At 40.7% G+C, this 26,353-nt stretch overlaps 1 protein-coding gene across 1 annotated transcript; it reads left to right on the top strand.

The window, feature by feature from the left end:
- Window positions 1-13,260: 13,260 nt before the first annotated feature.
- Window positions 13,261-22,010, top strand: LOC307032863 (zinc finger MYM-type protein 1-like; the record flags this gene model as incomplete). Its single annotated transcript, XM_079671142.1, has 4 exons — window positions 13,261-13,796; window positions 14,050-14,143; window positions 15,606-16,112; window positions 21,972-22,010. 4 exons carry the CDS (start codon window positions 13,261-13,263, stop codon window positions 22,008-22,010), a joined length of 1,176 nt encoding a protein of 391 aa, XP_079527268.1.
- Window positions 22,011-26,353: the final 4,343 nt, after the last annotated feature.

Raw genomic sequence — 26,353 nt, 5'->3', positions numbered from 1 at the left:
TGAGTGTACTCATCTCCTAGTGTTGTCGTTCCTAAAAATGTTAGCAAAAACAAAACTCCCACTACAACATTAATAGATAAATTGATCTAGCAAAATGAACTCTTTTCTAATTCAAAATGTGACAAAAGAACAATGATTTGTCTTTCACAAGATGGTGGTCTAACAGAATGACTCTTGACCTCATGGGGTCAAATAGATTTAGCCATGAGGCGGCTGACTTTAAAATGAACTGGGACAAAGAAACCACATGCATGTGGGTACATTATAGTTAAGACAAATACCATGAAATTCACAACACAATGCAACGGTATCAATCAGTTCTCAAAGACTATATTTAAATAGCAGCAAATTATTGTTTCTTATTTATTTCAATATATCTACCACTTCAAATCACACATTGATCTGTTCATTTTCTATGTATTTCCTTCCAACTTCAGATCACTAGAGAAAAAAGCAAGCAGACACACTCCGGGCTGCTGCTGCTGCTCTCGAGAGGAAAAAGGGGGGGGGGAACTCTCACAGACAAATACTGACACCCCCTTCTCTCTCCCCCGCTGTAGCTCTCAGCCCCTTTAGGAAAAGGGGGGCTTCTCTCAACAATTAACACTTCTGCTATCCTTTTATTCAATTTTTCTGCTTGAACCCACTGTTCTCGTAAGCTCTTAACTCACGCTCCTCTCGTTCAAATTCTCCCTTCATTATGACTTCGTATCTATTCATCTGACTTAGGCTGTTTCATGTTGAATAATATATTCTATTTATTCACAAGAAATATATCCTCCTTACTGTCTGTCCAGCTTTTAAGATGCGATATTTCTTTCAACAGAATGGGAGTTTAAACCCAACAGACTTATAACGCACCTTTTGGTTCCTATGAACCTCAGATTTGTTATTCACTTTAGCCATGGATAGAGACTCGAGACCCTACTTGGCTTCCCCAGCAAGTATAGCCTGTGAGGACTCCCATACCTCCACTAGGCCAGGGACTATATACCCTTCCAGCCGTTAGAGACTCAATACCCTTCGCTGAAATACTTGCTGATTCACTTTTATATGTATAAAAAATTCCCCGTACAGTCTATTCAGCTTTTATTGACCGATGTTTATTCCAACAAGTTTAGCAAGCCTCTCAGCGCGCTTCAACACCGTCCTTCAACGTTGTGACGCTGACATGGAGTCGTAACCCAGGCTTACAGAACTCTTTATCGTGACGTTTGGCTTTATAGATTCAACCCCACAGAACAAAGGATTAATGAGGTCCGGTCACTTCAAAATTGGTTTTTGAAGGTTGCGTTACTCTTCTTTGGATTTACATATAACTCAACTTCGATTCCTATGAACCTAAGAATTGTTATTCAGATTTTGTCCCTGGATGCCGTCTGAAAACGGGCACTGGACATCCCCCAACGAGTCTTCAGCTGTCTCCTTTCTGAAAAAAGTATGGGGCCTTTCACCTTCGTCTTACATACCTCGTTGATTCACTTTTATGTTATATAACTTTCCTACCTATCTAAAATATGTATTTGTACTGTTACTATAAAAACACTGTAAACTTCGTCTGACAACCCTAACATTTGGAATATGGTCAAATCACAGATTTCGAATTAAACTGGTGTCTGCTCACGTGGTACAGAGCTCTGTTTTTAGTTGTCAGAAGAGGCCGAGATGTTTAGCCCTGGACTATTCGTCCGCTTGCTGCTGGTGGTATCTTCCCCGAAAACACCCCACTCAGACACGTCGGGTCACCATTTGTGGGAGATTAGGAGGATGTTTAAAACCAACCTCCTCTCCGCGTGTCGTTTGGTAAGCTGGGTAAATTCGTAAAAAGGAAGGGATTAAGAAACACCAGAATGCAAGTCAAACAATAATCTTGTTTTAATGATACAAAGTAACAATACAAATACATCACCGAATCACGAAGCACTCTGCAGAGTACTCCGGGCTCAGGTTCTACCACCGTGTGAGACAGGTCTCAGGAACGGCCAGTCAAAAACAAGAGCGCGAACCAAAGGAAAGCACAGGCTTTCATACTAAAAACACAGGAGGAGGTGTGTGCGTGCTTTCCCCCAGAGGTCATCTTATTGGGAGAGACCAACACATGGCCTGTCGCACCCAATCAGTGCGACACAGCAGAAGAAACCCGGAAACAAAAAGTCTCTTTCAGTTTGACGAAAACCAGATACCTTTTGGTGTCTGGTACGAACCTGCTCTAAACAACAAGTTTCCTTATCTTATTTCACATCTTGCAGCCAGCACACACACATCCCCTTTATGGCCCTTTGTCCCTGTGTCCATCTTCCCCCCTTCAGGTTACCACACACAAGTTAAAAGTATGTTTTAAGATATAGTTGTTATAGTTGGCTAACTATACGTAATACATGTAAATTACTTTCATATCAATAATAACGAGGAACACATTACCTATGCTCTTAAGCAGTATTAGAGATGCTTTTCAAATAGTCAAACTTCACACAGGCCCAATATAGAGAACACACTCATCTGTCCTGTTGTCTTTCCAGCCATTTGAGCTATTGTTCACATCTCTACTTCAAATAAAAGGTTTCACATTGCATATTTCCAGCTTCCTTTACACATACCGTTATTATTAATACAAAGTAATTAACCACACACATCTATTTAAAACAAGTAGATTTCCCTGATAATTGACATGCTGAAAATCTTAAGAAGAATGTCCCCTCCCCCAGCTCTCTCGTCCCTGTCATAAAAGCTGCTTCCATTTCATATATAGTAATAAAACATGTTTAAGCTAATTTCTCCACAATGTTTGTAGCCATTTAGTACCCGCACATGAAAGAATAAAAACAGAGGTATAGTTGAACAGTAATCACGCAGCACATATATTTACTGCAATGAAAACACACACATTTGCCCTAAGCATGTGTAACGCACCCTCTTCTTTTATGAGGGAAACATTCCAGAGTTTTGGAGCTATCCCCAAATTAGGATGTCCCCTGCTCACATCCCTCTCTAAACACAAAGACTTCACCTCAATATATTGGGGAGGGAAAATATACTTTGTCCCTTCAAATTTAACACACATGAATATATATAAGGTGACATTAAAATGAATATACCAGATTTAACTTTCCTGCCATAACACGTTACTTTAATACTTCAAATAATTCAAATAATCCTTCAAGGTGGAGACATTTTAGGTGCTGCAGTTGTAGGGGCATCAGTTGTGGGGGCAGCAGTCGTAGGAGATACAGTTGTAGGCGCACCAGTTGTAGGTGCTGCTGTTGTATGGTCAGCAGTTTTAGGTGAATCAGTCATAGGTGAAGCAGTCGTAGGTGAAGCAGTCGTTGGAGCAGCAGTTGTGTGTGCTATTGTTTTAGGGGCAAACGTTTTAGCCGAAACAGTTGTCGGGGCAGCTGATGTAGCCGCATCAGTTGTAGGTGCTGTAGTTTTAGGAGAAGCAGTGGTAGGCGCTGCAGTTGTTGGAGCAGCAGTGGTAATTGCAGCAGTTGTACGCGATGCAGTTGTAGGCACAGCAGTTGCAGGTTCAGCAGTTGTTGGGGCAAAAGTAGTAGCTGCAGCAGTTGTAGTTGTTTTAGGTGCAGCAGTTGCAGGTGCCGCAGTTGTAGGCTCAGCAGTTGTAGGCTCAGCAGTTGTAGGCTCAGCAGTTGTAGGTGCTGCAGTTGTAGGCTCAGCAGTTGTAGGCTCAGCAGTTGTTGTTTCTGCAGTAGTTTCAGTAGAAGTGGTTGGTGCATCAGTTGTAGCCTCGACAGTTGTAGGTGCAACACTCGTAGGTGAATCAGTCGTTGGAGCAGCAGTTGTAGGGGCAGCAGTTGTAGGTGCTGTAGTTGTCAGGGCAACAATCGTAGGTGCGGCCGTTGTAGGTGCTGCATTTGTTAGAACAGCACTGGTAAGCCCAGCAGTTGTAGGTGCTGCAGTTGTAGGCGATGCAGTTGTAGGCACAGCAGTTGTAGGCACAGCAGTTGTTTGGGCAAAAGTAGTAGGTGCGGCAGTTTTTGGGGCAAAAGTAGTAGCTGCAGCGGTTGTTGTAGCAGCAGCAATTGTAGGTGCAGCAGATGTAGGTGACACAGTTATAGGCTCAGCAGTTGTAGGTGTTGCAGTTGTTGGGGCAACAGTCGTAGGTGCAGCAGTGGTAGGGACTGCAGTGGTTGGTGCAGCAGTTGTTGATGCAGCAGTCGTAGGCAATGCAGTTGTAGGTGCTGCAGTTGTCGGAACAGCAGTCGAAGGTGCAGCAGATGTGGGTGCTATTGTTGTAGGGGCAGCAGTCGTAGATGCAGCAGTTGAGGGTGCAGAAGTAGTTGGGGTAAAACTCATAGATGCAGCAGTTGTGGGTGCAGCAGTTATAGGCGAAACAGTTGTTGGGGCATCAGTTGTAGGTGCAACAGTTGTAGGTGCAGCAGTAGTTGCAGGTGCATCAGTTGTAGACGCGACAGTTGCATGTGCCACACTCGTTGGCGAAACAGTTGTAGGTGCACCAGTTGTAGCTTCTGCAGTCGTAGGTGCAGCAGTCGTTGGAGCAACAGTAGTAGCAGTAGCAGTTGTAGCCTCTGCAGTTGTAGGTGCTGCTGTTGTCAAGGCAACAGTCGTAGGTTCTGCAGTTGTCAGGGCAATAGTTATAGGTGCAGCAGTTGTAGGTGCAGCAGTTGTAGCCCCCGCAAGTTGTAGGTGCAGCAGTCGTAGCCAATGCAGTTTTAGGTGCACCAATTGTAGGTGCTGCAGTTGTAGCTTCTGCAGTCGTAGGTGCCGCAGTAGTTGGAGCAGCAGTTGTAGGAGCAACAGTAGTAATTGCAGCGGTTGTAGCGGCAGCAGTTGTAGGTGATGCAGTTGTATGCACAGCAGTTGTAGGTGCAGCAGTTGTTGGGGCAAGAGTAGTAGCTGCAGCGGTCTTAGCAGCAGCAGTTCTAGGCTCAGCAGTTGTCGGTGCAGCAGTCGTAGCTGAAGCAGTTTTAGGCGCAACAGTTGTAGGTGCAGCCGTTGAAGCCTTAGCAGTTGTAAATACTGCAGTTGTCTGGGCAGCAGTTGTAGCAGTTGTTGATGCAACTGTTACAAAATATCAATGGTTAGAGACCAACAGATATCTCAAGGGGAAATATCTGCTCAACTTTCTAAGGCACACATTATTTTAAAGTTAGGAACCTAACCATTAGTTTAATGTAAAGCTCAGAACTGAGTGCCACATTTCTCTATTTATTCATATCTAATACAATGTTCCCTTGTTTAAGCCTATTTTGAACTCCTGGTAAAACCATTTGTGTATCCTGATTAGGGACCTCAATTTTCAGACAATAGAGTAATTATCAACCCAACCTCCAACATACATGTACTTGAGTTGTGTTAAGCAAAGAGCACACTTTACTTCTAGTGAGCAATTGAAATTGTTAACATTACTAACTGAGAAGCTCTTAAAGACTCCATGTAAAAGTTACATTCTTTGAATAGTGTATTTGGTGTTATTTACAGCCTTTCTTAGTCTTTATTAACCGATATAACACGCTTTGACAACCTTTTTTTATTTTTATTTAGTGAAGATAGTTGTAAATAATTTCAAAAGGTGTTAAGTCTTTTGCAAGATAACTGTCTATTCAATATTTATTTTTTGTCAGAGGCAATTCACTTTGATAATGGTTGATGCTGCTTGTTACTAAAGGAGGAATGCATCTCTCAGTCTGCCTGGAGGTGGAAAATAGAGAACAAGGAGTGGTGCATAGTTTAGTTGAACTCTTGCTTATACAAATAAACTATGCACCACTCCTTGTTCTCTATTTTTTGACAAACATGAAGCTCTGATACAACAAAGGCTGAGAAGTGCTGACGGACAATAGTGTGAAATTTAGTTAAAGGAAATCACACAGCAGAAAATTGTGTGAGATGCTTTGACGGCTAGATTGTTATTTTCTAGTGTGGCTATTTTTACTTATTTGACAATACTAAACAACACAACATTATTATTTGTCACCTCGTAAAATATTTAAATTGTACAGTGATCAGTGAAGCAAGGGTAATTTGTACATCACTATTTCAATAATTTCTTCATTTAACATAATTGTTCTTATTATTCTAGTGATGTACCTCAATTTTCAGACATTTTCAAATTAATCATTTTTAAAGTAGGCAATGGTTTAAAACATATATTGCATGCAGAAAGACTAATTACTCGCCAAAACTGCATGAGATAAGCACTAGGTTCACATGTTGAGCCTGTTAATAGGAGACTCATAGTGTCCATTAGAATACATTTGTATTCAGATATGTGGAGCTGAGAGGTCAAGGGATCCCTGTGTATATTACAAAGCCAATTTCTTCCTTGCCAGAGTTTAACATTTTTCTTACACCATTATTTAACCACATCCGTAAAACAATCTACCAAGAGCCTGCTACAAACTCTTAAAGACAGTAAAATGTCCTATGGCGAAACTGATTGTATTAAAAGGTGATTAACAAGTGAAACTAGACACTTTGTTTTGGACATATTTTATGAGTTGCAAGGACTCCACGTTAACTTCCTGTTGTGTCGTTTCCTACACATTTTCCACACCTTTTTAATAAAAAACCTTCATAGTAATCGTGATATCATCACACAACTTACCTATTAAAATCAGGGAAATTGATATGATCCGTCAGACTTCCATCCTCTTTTCCTTTAAATCTATAAAATTAAGCAATGCATATATTTACTCACAAAAGAGGCATTTCAAAACCCTTTTTACTCCAGTTACTAGAGCTATTAATACTTCAGTTGTACACAATCTGCAAATTATAGTATTCGGTGTTGCAGTAATGTTATGTTTTAAAACTAGAGGTAACTAAAAAATCCTAAGTAAATATTTTGATATCAACAAATGTGTAAAAATATGTTCCCACGTCATTATAATCCATGTTCTGAATCCCATATATTTTACACTTTGAAACAATTTTGATGAAACAAACTATCTATCCTGTGAAAGTCATATTTGTTTCAGCAATTATCACAATTTTATTATTGTAATATTCTGACAAAAACGACTTCATAAGCACAAACATTGGTCACTCGAGAAACATTATACATTCTATACCTATCTTTCTTCCTAGGACAGAAGGACAGTGAAGCTAGAGTGAATTCTACATCACACTTTCAATAATTTGCTAACATAAATGTTACATAATTGTTCTTATTATTCTAGTGATGATTTAATGGACAATGTAATCAATGGATTTGATATCAAGTTCATCTAAAGCTACAAGACCTAAAACATCATGAATTATTTTTTCACTGAAATTAATTAATTTTTATCGAGAACAATTTATTTTTTCATACTTGTGATGGCATTCAATTCAAAACAGCAACGGTTTTATTTCTGGTTTGAAAGTTGCTTCGACATCAGCAAGAGGAAGTATTCGGTGACAAGAAACTGGAAATTAGACAAAAAACAAAATATTTGTTTAACAAAAAGCAGTGACCCTTGTAAAAAAGTTGATCAAGTAGCTCTCTGTATTGCTTACTTATGCCATTCACGCAGTGGAGCTGCCTTCAATGTCGAAGCCGACAACTGTTGAAGCTGTGCTGATTATAACCCTCGAGTGCTATTAGGAGCAGATGTGCTCACAAAGAGAAGGTCAATGAGGTTGACGATGTATCCGTTACTGCAGAAGGAGAAACAAAATGGTTTGAAATATCCAATTTTGGCTACTATGATTTGTTTGTAAGTCTTAGTGCTGCTATTGTTGGTGTTGCGGTCGTAGGTGCCATATAAGTGGTTGCAGCAGCACTTGCAATTTATGTTGTAGGTGCTGCAGTCGCAATTGCTGCGGTCAAAGGAGCCGCTATTGTTGGAGCAGCAGTTATTTGTGTAGCTGTTGTAGGAACAGCAGTTTCAACTGTAGGTGCTGCAATCATTGGTGCTATAGTAGTTGCAGCTACTGATGTCGTTGGGTCTCAGTTGCTGCAGTCATAGGTGCAACTACAGTATAGTTGGTGCTGCAGTTGTAGTTGCTGAGGTCGTAGGTGTGATTTTAGTTGGTGCTGCAGTCGTAGGAGCAGTGGATGTAGGTGCTACTGTTTTAGGTGCTGCAGTTGTAGCTCCTGTAGTCTTAGGTGCTGCAGTCGTTGTCCCGGCAGTAGTTGGTGATTCTGTTGAAGGAGCAGTCGATGTAGGTGCCGCTTGATGCGTTGCTCAAAACGCTCACGATCTGAGTGTTATCAGGAGTAGATGTACTTTTGATATGTTCCTATATGCTCACGGCTGCATTTCCCCCTTTATAACAAAAAACTCTCCTGATTGAACTCTATGTTGTCATGAAAAAGACAAAAAGAGTAGGCTAAGAAGCCTTATAAATTAAAGAAAGATAGAGAATAACACAACAAAGTTTGATCAAGGCTTATTATATGACACTGTTGTGATGTGTTTTTATTTAACGTGACACATCAGGGTTTGAATGTTCTCAAATATTTTGGCTATCCTTTGTTTCACGCATTATTTATTATCATAACTTTTAGTCTAATATTGACCCCCTACCTACGCAATAAGACTGCAAAACGGGGAGGAATTTTCTAAATCTATAAATGAAACTTTTCAAAGAGGTGAATGTTTCCCAGTCAATGATTTAACCCGTCAGACAAACACGTCCCCATTAATTTATCCAGACACAAAAGTACATTTTATGAACTTTAGACGATTACCAGCACTTCAACACTTCCCACCATTAATTGTTGTGCTTAAAGCAGACCTGAAGGGATGGAATATTTGTCCATGTTCTATTTCTTCTTACTTTCTTCAGCTGCTGCTATTGTTGAAATGCTGTTGTTTGGGGGGAAATGGCCTGTTTTTAATCCATGTAAATCACTTTGTGACTCTTTTTAAAAAAAAAGTGCTGTATAATTAAAGTTAAAGAGAAACATTCGCCTGGATTTCCAAACCTATTACAGAAATTGTAAAAGCATTTATGCAACAATCACATATTGAAACTTTAAATATGTGATAATTGGGATACTGTATGGCTGAGGCTAATAGTTGTATTGGCAATTATTGACAATAGTTTTGTTTATGTAGCACTTCTGAAGCTTCCGGACAAAGTTTAAAAGATTTTCAGAGCAATATGCATGACAAATACAACATATTAAAACTGGAAAACACATCAAGCACACAAGGCCAATAAGACAGAAACTTTTTGATTCAAAGACATCAAAATTGCTAAATATGTGGTTGTAATATATGCTGTAAAGCAATGACACTAAAAGTAGCTAAATATAATGTAATTAGGGCCGGGACTCGATTAAAAAAATTAATCTAATTAATTAGAGGCTTTGTAATTAATTAATCGAAATTAATCGCATTTTTAATCACATATAAATATTTGACCTGAGAACAGTGAGAAGCAATTTTTTTCACATGGATTTTAGTATACCATTGAATAATGACTGAATACATAAGCTTAAGCAACAAAACATTGTTTATTTTTTTCAAGGTGGTACTTAACCAAGACCAACAGAAAAGTGCAATTTTTGCCATAAAGTGTAGCAATAGCATATTTAGGAATATAGTACATTTCAGAGATTCAGGTAGCCTATAGGTAGGTAGACCTTCTGTAAACTATAACACTTTGTTTTTTAAGTAAAACACAATACTTTCAAGTACATTCAGAAGATTGGAAACCCTGACTATTAGAAAATATCTCTCTGATGCTTCAGAGGCCATAACAGACTTTGTTGATTTACCAACAGTTGATTTAAAAAATCTAATACATTTCAGTCCAACTCTCTCAATAACCTTGGCCAAAACAATGAACAGTTCAACATAAAGTGCCAGTTGCACCAACAATGTAATAAATAGTTCAACATAAAATGTACCATTTAAAATAAAATAAAAAACTGCCAGTGATTGACCTCAATCCCTCCTATTCTTCCAATATCCTGATGAAAAATAAAATCTCTCTGTTGCATAGGCCACTGTTTGATCAACGCGAATTGGGTGTGGGTCCTTGTACTCCGAGTCGGGCTAACGTCCACGCTAGCTTCCACGCTAGCTGCTATATGTTTTGCATTGAGGTGATACTTGAGGCTTGATGTGCTGCGGTGATATGCGAATTCCTTTTTGCATAATTTGCAAACAACCGTGCTCTTATCGACGCTTCCATCCGTCCGTTTTTTAAAACAAAATGTCCCATTCACGGGGCCAACCAAAGCGGTCTCATCAGCTTCTTCGTTCATGTTTGACTATTGTTCACTGTGGTTTGTTGTTGTCTGAAGTAATGAACGTTAGTTAGTGCTCCAGTATAATCGGTACCCCTGAAACTCATCCAGGGAGAAAGGTTCCGCGGTGCAAAAATAAGTGCGATTAAAATGCGTTAATTTTTGTTTAATTAATTAATCTTAATTAACGCGTTAAAGTCCCGGCCCTAAATGTAATGACAATAAAGTAAGATTTAGAAGAAAATACCATAGTATGGATAAATATTTAGTGAAGCATCAATAAATAGTCAAACTATTTATTATTTAATGGCCTATATGCTCACGGCTGCATTTCCCCCTTTATGTATATCCGATTTCAGGATCGGGGTCTAATCGCCAAAGACTTTAACATTTATCATATGGCGCATGTGTCAATAAATCTTATTTAAACAAAAAATGAAGTCTTTCCTGATTCAACTATGTGGACACGGAAAAGACAAAAACAGTAAGCTAAGAGGCCTTATAAATTAAAGAAAGATAGAGAATAAAATAATATGTTCTCAAGTACAGTAATTATTAACCCTAACTCGAACATACATGTGCTTGAGTTCAGTCAGACAACGCACGTGTTTCTTTAACATGTTTATTTAGAAGCAGCATATAGTTGAGTTTGGCGACTAGGCTCGGGAATCATCACTCCACAGATATACATAGCACGATGAGTGATGATTAAATAACTAACCCCCGAGCCTACAGGTGGAAGCTGGGGTGGAAGCTGGGGTGGAAGCTGGGGTGGTGGTGGGGCAGGCAAGAAGCAGCGACGTAGAGATAGCTGCAGCAATAGCAGCAGCAAGCAATGCATGGAGAGAGATCTGGCAGGTTAAATAGAGTGGCATATTAAGGAGACTCTGTTGGCAAGGGGCATTATGTATGAATGCAGCATAAGTCCTCGAGTTGACTGCCTGAACTAGCTCGCAGGCTTCGCCCCATTTGTGTAAGAATAACACTTTTGCATGTTATTCTTGCAAAAGAAAGATAAGCGAGCAGTTATGTTTGACTAAATTTACTAACTGAGCAGCTAAGACTGTATTATATTATATATTTATACAAAGATCAAAAATAAATACTGTATGCTTGTTATTTACAGCCCTTACCAAGGTGTCTGACTAAAATTCAGCCAGAGTTTTTCTGATTAAATAAGTGCTCTAAACCTTTGCAAGATACATGTCTATTAAAAGGCTTCTCTTGTGATAGGCATAACACAAAACATAACTCTGACCCCTAGATTCCACCGGGTCCGTCTGCGTCGCGTTACGGCTGCGCCGCGGCGTCCGCAGAGATCGCAGCCACTCTAGTCAATGGGTGCTATTCCACCAGACGCGCCGCATTACGGCTCAGAAGCGTCTCGCTCGAAATAGGATTGAAGTCTATTTTTCGACGCGACGCGAGGCGTTGCAGAGGCGATGGGCAGTGGACCGGTCAGAGCATCCTGCCCATCCCCCAAATAAACTAATTTGCAGACCCTATACCTCCGTAGTCTTTCAAGTAGGAGTAGAAATGCCAGCGTTCTCCTCCGGTTTACAGGCACTGTGTAAATTATATATAGAATAATTATGATGATGAATGCATTTGTTCAGTGTCGGCCGGCCCATAGGGGCGCTAGAGGCGCCGCCCCACCTCTTCCCACATACAACATTTAAAAAAAAAAATAATTAAAAAAAATCCATTTTTTTTCTTTTTAAATATATATATTTTATATTTTTATTTTTAATGAACAAGGTAAATATCATACAATTGGTATCAGTAAAATGTATAATCTACAATAAAATCTTGTTTAAAATTGTGTTACGATGTCTAAAGTTACTGATAAGTCACATGTTTCCTGCCTGGCCTTGCCCGTGGCATTAGTTTATCATTACCGGGCGCCGTGCAAGGAGCCCCCGAGCCAAACAGCAGCAACCAGCACATTGAGTGTCAATAGTAAACTGTGCCGCCGAAACATAATTTCAGCCAATCAGCGCCGTCAAATATTTTGGTCACGAGGGCGCTCACGTTGGCGTCCACGTTGGCGCCCACGTTGCTTACGTGCGTTGACATGAGTTGTTTTTCGTGAGTGACCAAGGTGACGCAGTAGTTGGATGAGAATGGCTTCGTGTGCAGGTGGAGTCGCCGGACCTCGGTCCGCACCCAATTCCGTGCAAGAGCTACTCTCCAATCATTTCGAAAGGAGAAGACCTTGGACCGGATCAACCCGATTTGTGCATAACACAGAATGCTCGTGAGAAAAGCAAATAATATACGCGAAGTTTCACACGTAACTGGTACACCAGAAAGGCTTGGCTAGCTGGATGCAACAAGGTAAATGCTGTCTTCTGTTTTCCATGCTTGCTATTCAAACAGCCGGGGACAGATACGTTGTGCCCGTGGACTGTGAAGGGGGTAAATGACATGAAACATTTGTCCGAAATAATTAAAAAGCATGAGTGCACGAAGGCACACATGACATGTACCATTAAGCTAGCCATGCTAGGCAAAGCTAACATAGCCGTGCAGCTAGATCAAGGGTACAAGATCTCAGTAATAAAGCACAACGAAGAAGTAGACAAGAACAGGCACGTCTTGTCGAAGCTTATTGATTGTGTGAAATTTTGTGGGGTCTTTGAACTGGCTTTGCGTGGCCATGACGAGACTGACAAGTCCGACAACCCCGGCGTTTTTCTGGGTTTAGTTAACCTGCTGGCCTCGTTAGATAGCGTCTTGGTGGAGCACCTTAAAACGGCTACCGTTTTCAAAGGCACCTCAAAGACGGTGCAAAATGAGCTGTTGGACTGCATGTTAGCAGTTACTAAAGATCACATTCTGGAGGAGGTCAAAAATGCCAGTTATTTAGCCATTCAGGCGGATGAGACCACTGATATTTCCACCCACTGCCAGTTAGTCCTTGTGCTACGCTACATCGATCCCCATAACAACGTCCAGGAGCGTTTTTTTTAGTTCATCCCTCTTCAAAATGCGAATGCTGACACAGTTGCCACCGCGCTGATGGAAAGGCTGGGCACTATACTCCCCGATGGACAACAGGGCAAACTAATCGCCCAAGCCTATGCGGTGCAGCGGTGATGAGGGGAGCTAAAGGTGGAGTTCAGCGGAAAGCGAAGGAAGTTTACAGTAGTGCGCACTACATCCACTGCTATGCGCATCAGCTGAACCTAATTATGCAGCAGGCAACATCCCACATCCCCAAAATAAGTGAATTTTTTTCAGACCTTGGTGGATTTGCTGCATTTTTCTCCAGGTCTTTTAAGAGAACTGCGATCCTGGATCAAGTGGTGGCACACAGACTTCCTGGCACTTCCACAACACGATGGAACTTTCACAGTTGTGCTGTTAACACTGTGTATGAGCAGAAGGAGAACATCCTGAAGTGTTTCAAGGCAATCAGAGACTCAGGTGACTTTGATCCCATAACAGTGAGAGAAGCTGGGGGCTTTGTGAGAATGATGGAAGATGACGTTTTTGGCTTTTTCCTGACATTGTTCCACAACATCATGCCACATGTAGACATGCTGTTTAGCCAACTGCAGAAGAGGAACATCGACTCTGTCTACATCAAAGGACTCATCAAGAGGTTCACCAGCAGCATACAGACAATCAGGTAAATCATTATTTACAATGGCTGAGATGTGCTTATTATAGGAAATCTGTGAAACCTAAATGTGATTTAGCTGAACACAATAGACCAACTCATACATACTTGTTTAAATATCTTAAACAGGCTTACTGGAAATGTATATATTATATAACGTTTATAAGGTGTATCTCTGACTACTATTTCAAATAGTCAAACCTAATTTGTCAATTCTTCCCACAATGAGTAATTGTACATGGTTACTTGTGGTTTGGATCAGGGACTCCATTCCTCCTGATCGATCTGTGCAACAGCTGCCCACAACAAAACGGAGGGGACTTGGACATGAAGAGCAACAGCGGTTGGCTAGAGAGGTAAGCAGTAATAGGAACGTGTTCTATAACCAAAAGCTCCTTTCATAATATAGTTAATTTCATATCACAATAATGATACATTTCACAATAAAGCCCATTTTCTGTAAATTCAATAAATAGGTAGGCTAGTTAAAATATCCACATAAAAGGCCTATTGCTTATTACATTCTGAATTGTATACACTTAACAAGGCCTAAACTGCAAAAAGTGTCCCACAGTCTCTACATTTCAAAGGGGATCAAGACAGATCAGAAAAGGTTTAGGCCTCCAGAAGCAACCACAGTGGACAGAAAGGGCCCAACAATAAATGAAAGAAGTGTAAACATAGTCATTAAATGTATATATTAGACCCTCCAGAAAAACGCGATTCTGCGATCGCAGAATTTACCGCATAATCAGCAGAATGGCGCAGATTTTTAAAAGGCCGCATATTTATCAAAAGGCCGCATAATCCCCGCATTTTTCCACACAAAGTTGAGAGAAAAAAAAGTTAATTCGTCTTGACGTGACGTCATCAGCTCGCGCATCACAGAATGTAAACAACACTGTAAAGAGTGAACGTGTGGAGCTCACACGATAGAGAAAACAGCAAGATGAAAAAATCTAATCCATCTCATTTAACGACGAACATTTCTACTAAAGACCGGGCAAAAAGTGGGGGGAAACTATTCTGCACCCCGTGCAACTGTGTCTTGGAGCATAAGAGAAAATCGACGGTGGCGACCCACTTTGATTCATTCAAACATTCGAAAATGCTTTCTGCTGCTGTGGACAAGAAAGCCATTCAACTCACGTTCACCGAGGCATCAACCTCCAAAACCCTTTCAAGGGCTACAAGAAACGAAGTGAGTAGCCTAGAAGATTGAAGCTGGTCAGATAACGAACGAGTAAATGAAAAAAGAATGAGGCGGAGAAGTGTGTGTGTGTGTGTGTGTGTGTGTCAGATTAAAATAGCCCAATTGCTTTTACAATAAATAAACATTGAATGTGTTTAATTCAATAGTAAAGGGGTTTAACGTTAGTGGCAGGTTGTGTGTGAGAGAGAATAAATAAGACAGCCCAATATTTAAAAAAATTGTTATTCTTTTCCCCCGCATATTTAGCATATTTCGCAAATTTCCGCATATTTCACAACTTCCCGCAATTTCACCGCATAAAATCACATAAAAACCCTGCATGTTTGATCGCATAATCAAGGAATTTAGCCCGCATAATCAAGGATTTTTGCCCGCGTTTTTCTGGAGGGTCTAATATATTGTAGTGACTTAATTTTAAACAGTAATATTGTTCTGTTGACGCTCAGATAGATGTCCTGTTATTCTGATAGGTTCCATTCCCAAGAAAGCTCTTTGTTTGTTACACATAGTATAGGGAACACTAATGACATTATGACTGATAGATGTGAAAAGGTGATTCTGTTATTTATTATGTCTTGATTTTTTCATTGTGCATTATTTCATAGGTATGTGATACCATACTGAGTCACGCAAAGGAGAGATTCTCCTTCGCCAAACACCTGATCAGCGCCACCCTCCTGCAAGGAGACCTGTTCGAGCAACACAGCCAAACATTCCCTGAATCAGCGCTGAAAACAACTGTTGAGGCCTACCCTCTACTGGACAAGGCAAAGCTCAAGACGGAACTGTCCCTCGTCTATGACACTGGCCAGTTCAGGGCTTGCAGTCGTGCTGTTAATCTGCTCCAGTTCTTTCTTGACAACAATCTGCAGGAGACATTCACAGAGACTGTCAGTCTTCTGAAGGTTCTTGTAACCACACCCATGGCTACGGCTGAGGCAGAGAGGTGCTTTTCCACTCTGAAAAGGATCAAGACTTTCTTGAGGAACAGCATGACACAGGATCGCCTGAATGCTCTGGCTATGCTGTCAATTGAGAAAAAACTAATTAGCAGCATTCCTGACTTCAACACCAGAGTCATTTCGAGGTTTGCCACTCAGAAGGAGAGAAGGGCAAAATTCCTACACACACACACACACACACACACACACACACACACACACACACACACACACACACACACACACACACACACACACACACACACACACACACACACACACACACACACACAGCCAACCCTTAAAAAAAAGAATTAGTTTTATTAGAGAGACAATTAAACGGCCGCAGAATGTTGTTTATTTTATTTTGCCTTTATTTAACCAGGATAGGTCTCATTGAGAGTAAAACTCTCTTTTTCAAGAGAGTCCTGTGTTGTGAAGTTACTTTTGGATACCAAAGATGTTTTCAATGTTGTTCAACCACAAAGTCCAGGAACATGAGGACTGTTTGGAAACCTGTTGCGTTCGACTCATTCCCCCCAGAGGAACAGTTGTTTATTGTTTCTTTTTGTTTTTATTATTCAAAGCACTAAAAAAGGTGCTATAGGCCAATAAGCTGGATATCACTTTATACATGTATATAGAGAGGAGGTTTCCCATGGTTGTGTTAGAAATTTATTAATAAGTGTGCATTTATCACAGAAGTGATTGTTCTGTCTCCACGTTTGTTGCATTGTCTGTGATGTATTTTCCAACGGTTATAGCTCCTCCTGTCCTGTCCCAGCAACACTACACGGTTTGCAGCTCCACAATATTTTTGGTTTATCTTCAGTGTCGCTTTAAATCTGCTTCCCATCGGACTAAAACCTCCACGAAATCTGAAGACAGATACTTGAAGTTATTTAAACCTTTTGCAAACTTCTTTATGTTCTTTCTTGCTCTAGTCTTGCCAGTTACATTTTACATAACAAATATATTATCATTATGCTAACTGGTTGTTCGTTTGAGATGATGTAGATTTTTCATTTCTGAGTTATTGCTATATTTAAATAAGCCTGTTTGTAAATAATCCTCAGATTAACAAAAACAAGTCTTATACAAATTTAAAGCTCTACGTTTTGTGCTGTGGTTCTTTAAAAAAAAAATTGCATTCATTCACAACCACTTAAATATTTATAATGAATGCTACTAAAAAGATGCTATTAATGACCAGAAACACATTAACTACATAACACATGCAGTTCACTGTAAAGCCACTTGGTGGAGGTGTTGGTTCATAAAACATGAATAGTTTTAAGAAAGAAAAAAACAAAGATCAGTTCTGAGAATACAAATTCTTGGTACAATGTAGATGTTCAGGTTGATAAATAATATTTTCCACACTGAAGATTATGGAGGTATTGATCAGTCTTCTCATATTTTTAAGCCTCAATGTGTCCTCCCCCCCCCCCCCCCCCAACATCACCAGAAGTCATAATTTAAGGAAACAAGAAAACAGTAAAAATATATTTCTAATAAAAAATAATTTAAAAGAACTCATGAAAAATGTAAGGTATGTTGAAACATTTGCTGCTACAATGGACGCAGTTTAAAATCCAGCCTGTACACGTGTCTCCCCCTTTAAAACCGTCATTATCCTTTAAAGTCTAATCTGACCCAAAAGTATTCTTTAAGAAGAAAAAGAACAAAGTCATTGTATTTTATGTTCGAAAATACCATGAAAAAAAAAAACTCATATTATGAAAATATCATGGAGGTCAAAATATGAAAACAGTTATTGTATACACCAGTATGTTGAACAAATCCTAGTCATAGTATAGTATTTCATATATTTTATTAAAAAAGAGTCACAGTGTAGAATGTCTGAACATTTATTTTAAAAGTACTAGTATAGTATGTCAAAAGTATCTTGAAAAAAGTCCAAGTATAGTATGTAGTTAAGAACTATATTATATAGTTTGTCTTTAATGTCAGTATAGGATTTATAAACATATTAAAGAAAGTCAGTTTGTCTAAAAGTTATTGAAAAAGTCATGACATTTCATTTCATTTTTCATTGTGTGTGTGTGCACGTGTGCGTGTGCGTGCGTGTGCGTGTGTGTGTGTGTATGGAAATGGTTTTGAATAAACATATCATGTTAAAAAGTCAAATTGTATCAAGTGCATCAGACAACTCAAATTACTCCATTCAAACCATATTTCTAAATAATTAAAGAATGGTCCTAGTATATAGCCGGGCTTTTTAATAGTTTTTGAATGGGGGCAGTTGATGAACTGATCCAAAATAAGGGCTCAAGAAAAATATGCCTTGAAATATGAGCAATCATGTTAATAGCTACAAATAAAGTAGTGTACTACAAAAACAACATAGGATTGCTTATATTGTATGTTGTAAAAACCTTGACACAAAAATCAGGGAACCACATGCCCAAGGCATTCCTACATTTAGATGACATTCAGAACTCAGTACATGTGAACCATTAAATAATTTAACAATCAACATCAATGTAAGTGCACACACCAGTGCAAACTAAACTAAAAAACAGGCCTGTGTGCATTATGGTTTTGAATAAACACATCAGTATTTAAAAAAAGTCAAGCTATAAAGTGCATCAGACAGCTTAAATTACTCCATGTGAACTATAGCTAGAACTTCACTATTTGTAACTAAAGTAATTTAACCTAAGTGAATCCAACCTAAGGAGTGGGCACTACAGTCAGGAACTAGCTTACTTTTTAACATTCTACTCAAAGGGCCTGTATATACAGGACTGTCTCAGAAAATTAGAATATTGTGATAAAGTTCTTTATTTTCTGTAATGCAATTAAAAAAACAAAAATGTCATACATTCTGGATTCATTACAAATCAACTGAAATATTGCAAGCCTTTTATTATTTTAATATTGCTGATTATGGCATACAGCTTAAGAAAACTCAAAAATCCTATCTCAAAAAATTAGAATAGTTCCTCAGACCAAGTAAAAAAAAAAGATTTATAACAGCAAAACACAATCAAACATTTGAAAATGTCCATTAATGCACTCAGTACTTGGTTGGGAATCCTTTTGCACGGATTACTGCATCAATGTGGCGTGGCATGGAGGCAATCAGCCTGTGGCATTGCTGAGGTGTTATGGATGCCCAGGATGCTTCAATAGCGGCCTTTAGCTCATTAGCATTGTTGGGTCTGGTGTCTTTCAGCTTCTTCTTCACAATACCCCACATATTCTCTATGGGGTTCAGGTCAGGGGAATTTGCAGGCCAATCGAGCACAGTAATGCCATGGTCAGTACACCAGTTACTGGTGGTTTTGGCACTGTGGGCAGGTGCCAGATCATGCTGGAAAATGAATTCCTCATCTCCATAGAGCTTTTCAGCAGACGGAAGCATGTAGTGCTCTAAAATCTCTTGGTACACAGCTGCATTTACTCTGGGCTTGATGAAACACAGTGGACCAACACCAGCAGCTGACATGGCTCCCCAAACCATCGCTGACTGTGGGAACTTCACACTGGATTTCAAGCAACTTGGATTTTGCTCCTCTCCAGCCTTTCTCCAGACTCTGGCGCCTTGACTTCCAAATGAAATACAAAACTTGCTTTCGTCTGAAAAGAGGACTTTGGACCACTGTGCAACTGTCGAGTGCTTCTTTTCCTTAGCCCAAGTCAGACGCCTCTTCCGTTGTCTTGAGTTCAGAAGTGGCTTGACCATGGGAATACGGCTATTGTAGCCCATTTCCCGGACATGGTATATCCAGGTACTGATGGAACTGATGACTGACAGTGGCCAAAATGTTTAGTGTTTATGTTCTGGTGTTCACAAGTGTTTTCTAACAACATATAACATTGGGGTCTGATCATTTCGTTTGCTCTGACCTAGGTTTTATTTCTGGGCAAGGGATATAAAATAAGGGGGAGGGTCTGGAGGGGAAGGTGTTTTGACTCTGGACCCTAGGGTGGGGAAAAGGAAGAGGTAGAGGTTTAATTTGATAGATCTGACTTGATTGTTGTGTTGGTTGAAGGAAGAGACACGGGCGAGGAAGAAGCAGGAAAATAACTTGTTTGTAAAAAGGACAGCGCGTCTTTTCTCTCAAATGTATGTCAGTTTCAAGAAAGATGAGTGGTTTTATGCATGAAGTGCAAAATATCCTGGAACCCTTCAAAAAAGAAAAGCAGGTACAGGTAAAGTATGTTTCACAAACAGCGAGTTGTATGTTGTAATAGTTGTATGTTGATAAAAATCTCTGTGTAGTTTTTCTAAATATAATGAACAAAGTCATAGAGGGAAAGAAATAGCACAGTATGTGGAAAATATGAAAACAGCACGTTGAAAAATGTAATATTATGTTAGAATAACATGAAATAATTCACAGTAAAGCATCTAAAAAACCATTTAAGAAATTCAGGTTATTAAAGTGATCAAAACTGTATTGTTAAATCAGTGTTAAAATCACAAACTTTCCATTTAGAGTTTGATTTTTTAAGAAACTCAATTCATTACAAAATAATTATTATTTTACCAAGTTGTAAAGTTTTTACTTGTTCATAGTCTTAGTATATTATTTCATATATATATATAATTTAAAAAGAGTCAGTGTAAAATGTCCGTACATTTATTTTAAAATTACTAGTATAGTAAGCTCAAAAAAACGGTTTGACTTTGGCAACATGAAAGGTCGGATGGACTTTCAGGGACCTGGGCAGGCGCAGGTGAACAGCTACCGGATTAATAACCTTAGTTATGGGAAACGGACTCACAAATCTCGGAGCCCGCTTCCTGGAGGCCACACATAGGGGTACATATCTTGTCGATAGCCAAACCTTTTGCCCGGCTCTGTAGGCAGGTGCCGGACGACGATGTCGATCTGCTGCCCTCTTCATGCGAGCAGCACTCTTCAGGAGAACCTGGCGAGCTCCTGCCCAGACTCCGCGTCACCGCCTCACCAGGGCATGTGCTGACGGTACAGTCACTTCCTTCTCTACATCTGGAAAAAGAGGAGGTTGGTAACCATAGGCGCAGTGAAAAGGGGAGAGACCCGTGGCAGATGTAGGTTGGGTGTTATGGGCATACTCCACCCATATCAAATGCTTGCTCCAAGTTGTGGGATTCTGAGACACCAGACACCGTAAACATGTCTCCAGTTCCTGGTTGATCCTCTCTGACTGACCATTAGCCTGTGGGTGGTAACCAGATGCGAGGCTGGGAGTGGCTCCTATCAGGCTGCAGAATTCCTTCCAAAACTGGGAAACGAACTACGGCCCACGATCTGACAAAACATCTCGAGGAAATCCATGCAGCCTGAAAACATGAGACAAGAGCACTTCTGCTGTCTCTTTAGCAGAGGGAGATTTGGGCATGGGGATAAAGTGAGTCATTTTGGTGAATCTGTCAACAACAGTGCAGATGGTGGTGTTAACTGCAGAGGGCGGCAGTCCAGTGACAAAATCCAGGGAGATGTCAGACCATGGGCGGCTTGGAATGGACAAAGGTTGCAGTAGACCCATAGGAGACTGGGTAGAGGTCTTATTCCGAGCACAGGTAGTGCAGGCTGCCACATATTCAGTAACCTCCTTCTCCATTTTAGGCCACCAATACCTTTGCTTGATCATGTACATAGTTCATTCGACACCTGGATGACATGCTAATACAGATGTGTGAGCCCAGTGAATCACGTCAGAGCGGAAAGATGGGGGAACAAAGAGGCGTTTAGGGGGGCAACCACTGGGTACGGTTTTTCCCTCTAAGGCTTGATTTACCTTGGCCTCAATTGGCCATGTCACCCCTCCTATCACCTGAGTGGGCGGTAAAATGGACTCTGTCTCCTTGGAAAGAGCCTATGGGTCAAAAAGCCTGGATAACGCGTCTGGTTTGGCGTTCTGTGAGCCAGGACGGTAGGAGAGAGTGAAGTTAAACCTATTGAAGAATAAGGTCCATCGTGCCTGCCTGGAGTTTAACCTCTTAGCCTTGCGTATGTACTCAAAATTTCTGTGGTCTGTCCACACAACAAATGGCTGTTTTGCCCCTTCTAGCCAGTGCCTCCACTCATCCAGTGCTACCTTCACGGCTAGTAACTCTCTATTGCCTACATCATAGTTCCGTTCAGCCGCAGTCAACTTACATAAAGTTGATTGTCCAACAACTTTCTTAATACTTGGCGAACATGTGAAACGTGTGAATCTTCATCACGGGAAAAAATCTAAATATCATCAAGATAGACAAAAACAAAATGATTCAAAAACTCCCTCAACACATCATTTATGAGAGCCTGAAAAACGGCAAGTGCGTTTGTTAGAACAAAAGGCATTACCAGGTATTCATAATGTCCGCTTGGAGTGTTAAAACCAGTCTTCCACTCGTCCCCCTCCCGTATCCTTACCAATGGGTAAGCGTTACGCAGGTCAAGTTTTGAAAAAACTCTAGCACCTTTCAAAAGTTCAAACGCTGAGATCATAAGCGGAAGGGGGTACCTGTTCTTAATGGTTATGTCGTTTAGGGGGCTGTAGTCGATGCAGGGTCTCAGGGATCCACCCTTCTTCCCGACGAAGAAAAACCCAGCTCCGGCGGGAGATGACGAGGCCCGTTTTGAGAGAGCTGTCTATGTACTCCCTCATAGACTCTCTCTCTGGAGCTGAGAGAGAGTACAGTCTTCCCTTTGGCAAGGGGGACCCAGGCAGGAGATCGATGGCGCAGTCATAAGCGCGATGAGGAGGAAGAGATGTCGCTTTCGTCTTATTGAACACCTCCTTGAGATCTCGGTAGCAGCTGGGCACGTTTGAAATGTCAGGGAAGTCTGAGTCCTGGTTCTTTTCATCTTCCCTGTCAGTGTCTATAATGGGCTCTCTAACCGTTTCAGTAGTTTTACCCCTGAAACACGAATGAGAGCATTCGCTTCCCCACCCCAAAACTTTACCAGTCCGCCAATCAATGTGAGGGTTATGTTTGCACAACCAGGGATAGCCCATAATTACTGCATGCTGTGCAGAATCAAACAGATGAAAAGTCATATGCTCCGTGTGTTCATAATCAATGGTTATTTTAAGAGGCATGGTTTTACGAGTTACTTTGCACATGAGAGTACCGCCCAGGGCGCTAGCTTCAAGTGTCTGAGTCAATGGCACGGAGGCAATTTTCAAACGTTTAGCTAACCCCCAGTCCATAAGATTAGCGTCAGCCCCTGAATCTACAAGTACTTTCAAAGCTATGCTGTGCTCACTATTACTAACCTCAGCCTCGGTCATTGATCGTGAAGGGAAATCTGTGGTTGTCAATCGGCTCACCAGCACCCTCCGTCTTACTGGTGAGCCCCGTCTTTTAACGGGCAGGCTCCCAGGAAATGTCCCTGCTTCCCACAGTAGAAACATAAACGCTCCCAGACACACCGCTGCTTTTCCTTGGGAGACAGCCTGGCCCTTCCGAGCTGCATGGGTTCCTCTTCTGTGTTCCACGAAGCAGGTTTCACGGTAGAGGAGGGATTGTGGGTCCGAAATCCGGGTCGTAGTGGAGATCGTGCAGGAGGTGACGCTTTCCTGGCTTTCTCCCTCCGTCGCTCTTGCAGCCGAGTGTCTGTGCGTATAGCCAAGGCGATCATACTGTCCAAATCTGGCGGAAGATCAAGAGGAATAAGAAGATCCCGCACACAGTCACAGAGTCCGCTGAAAAACATGTCATATAGTGCGTCTTCATTCCAACCACTGTCCGTGGCCAAAGTACGAAATATATATATATATATATGTTGCACTGTTGGAGGAGCCTGTGACCTACGTTTTTCATTGACATATCTACACTGTAGCTAATGGGCAGATTAGAATAAAGCCTTGAAACTTGAAATTATCAAAACTGCATTGTCTCACGTAAACACCCCTAAAAAAAATCACAAACTGCCTTTAAAGAAACCCAATTCCTTACAAAGTACTTCATATTCTACCAAGAAACCGAATTCCTTACAAAGTACTTACTATTCTACCAGTTGTAAAGTGTTGCACAGTTCAAAGTGTATCTAAAAGTATCTTAGTAACACAATCAAAAGCAAAAAAAAAGCATTAATGTTAACAAAGCATCAAATGGCTGACTCCTGAGATCCTTAATGTCCCCCTAACATGACACTTAGACTATGTACATCATCCAGGGATCAACACCAGTAAATACAACTCTCTTTGTCCGATCTTCAAGCTTCAAAGGGCGGCATCATGAGCTCCATAATGTCCCCCTAACATGGGATTTAGACTATCTACATCATCCAGGGAAACATACCAGTAAATACACCTCTCTTTATCAGCTCCAAGAGCCTTGAAGGGCTGACTCAAGAGAGAGAGTGGGAGGGAGGTGTCTGAGGGAGTGTGTGTGAGAGAGAGAGAGAGGGGGTGGGAGGGGTAGCAAGCAGGGGTGGAGGAAGGAGAAAAGAAAGGGGGAGATATGATTTTTAGATTTTGTTTTAAAATAAATTTGCCAAGATGACCCTTTTAATCCCTCTTAACACTCCAGGGCTCATATAACCGTAAACGAGTCGCTATGTCATATTATTAATAAAGAACACTATCTTATAGCAGGCCATCGTATAGCTTATATATATTATATATTTATTTATAAAACGGACAAGTCAAATCAAGCAATCTGATTGGTTCTTAGCCGTGATATACTGAGCGTATACCACGGGTAGAATTGTAAGTTACTTTTCACAACAAGTCAGTATCCCTCCGCGCCTGAGACAAACAGTATACAGTTGGGCTGCAGTTTGCTTTTCAAACTGGAACAAGAAAGCAGCGGAGAAGTAACGGGGCAGAAACCCTCCTTTTTGACGCAGCGGTCCAGACATAGACATCAAACGGCAAAACATATTCAGAATGCAGTTCCTTTAGCACTAGGGCAGGGATATCTAGATACTCTCCAAGGTTTGACATAATGAATTGTGCTACTTTTAAAGCAAGCAACGATGTTTTCAAATCTGTAATCAAAGAGGTCCGCAAAAACGCTATCGACCAATCAGATTGCTTGATTTGACTTGTCAGTTTTACAAATATATTTACATTTCTTCCGTGACGAAACAAACTTACAAAGCATAAGATGGAAACATTTAAGATTAACTTCGACCTCCGGGGGGGTCTTAATATGGAGGAGTGGATTGAGCAGTGCCTATCTCCAGAAAAAAAAGCACCTAAACGATAACATGCAGAGCTACGTGAAGAGCAGGTAGACCAACTGGAAAAGTACCACCATTCAAAAGCTTTCTGATGCAGGTCTTGAAACAAAGCAGAGAAATTATGACCGTTAGTGGCCACAGGTGCAAAAGCTCTCTCCAGAGCTACTGGAAGCCCAATCTCGGGAACCGGAGAAAGTGGAGCAATATTCTCGCCACGCCAAGCAACAGCCTAGATTAGAGCCTCAACCTATACAAGTAACCACGTATGCCATGCTACTGATGCTGGACAGTTTTTCAGTGGCTGCACAATAAACGGCAACATAGAAAAATGAATGTAAATAAATAGCCAAATAATGGATCAACGCTCTAATATGTTCGCTAGCTGTTAGTGTTGTTGCATAGCAACCACCTCGCACTAGGTTTCGTGCAGAAGGCAACGGAGGGACTATTTTATTTTGAACATCATTATTTATTAATAAAAACTATTTAAATTAGAGTGTGTATTTTTCTTTCATATTGCCACACTTGGTAACCGTTTTATAAAAGCAATAGCTCACTTCAGCCCGTGATATATGTTCATTATATCACAGCTAAGGGGGTTGTCGACCCTCCGCTTCGCGTCGGGCCGAACCACGCCCCTTAGCTGTGATATAATGAGCATATACCACGGCCTGTCGTGAGCTATTGCTTAAATATATACTGTATATATAGATATAGCCATCTTATAGTAGGCTATACTATTTGGTTGATCATTGACCGATCGTGACCTAGTGAGATATTAACAGGGTTCACATGAAAGGGCTGATCAAGTCTTACATGTTGATATCAAGTCTTATCATCCCCTGTTGCGCCATATCCTTATCACGGCTATATCTGGTTTATCATTGACCGATCATGACCTAGTAAGATATTAACAGGGGGTTATATTTGGTTTATCATTGACCGATCATGACCTAGTAAAATATTAACAGGGTCACATCAAAGGGCTTATCAGCCGCTATGGGGCAACATTTTGCACAAACAAGTCATAAAAGATAAGGGGGGTTCAAAGGTGACCTAGTAAAATATTAACAGGGTCACATCAAAGGGGCTTATCTGCCGCTACAGGGCAATGTTCACACAAACAAGTCATAAAAGATAAGGGGGTCAAAGGTCAGAATAGATAAGAGGGTCAAAGGTCTGATTTCAGAGTGACAGGTGACACTTCAAAGGTATTTTGGAGGAGGGACTTCCGGTTTGGGAGGCGGGACTTCCGGTTTTAGGGTCATAAATCAT

This window comes from Notothenia rossii (assembly GCF_949606895.1).
Source record: "Notothenia rossii genome assembly, chromosome: 3".
Lineage (NCBI taxonomy): Eukaryota > Metazoa > Chordata > Actinopteri > Perciformes > Nototheniidae > Notothenia > Notothenia rossii.
The sequence above is the reverse complement of the archived record's forward strand: the minus strand, read 5'-3'. Positions and strand labels throughout refer to the sequence as shown.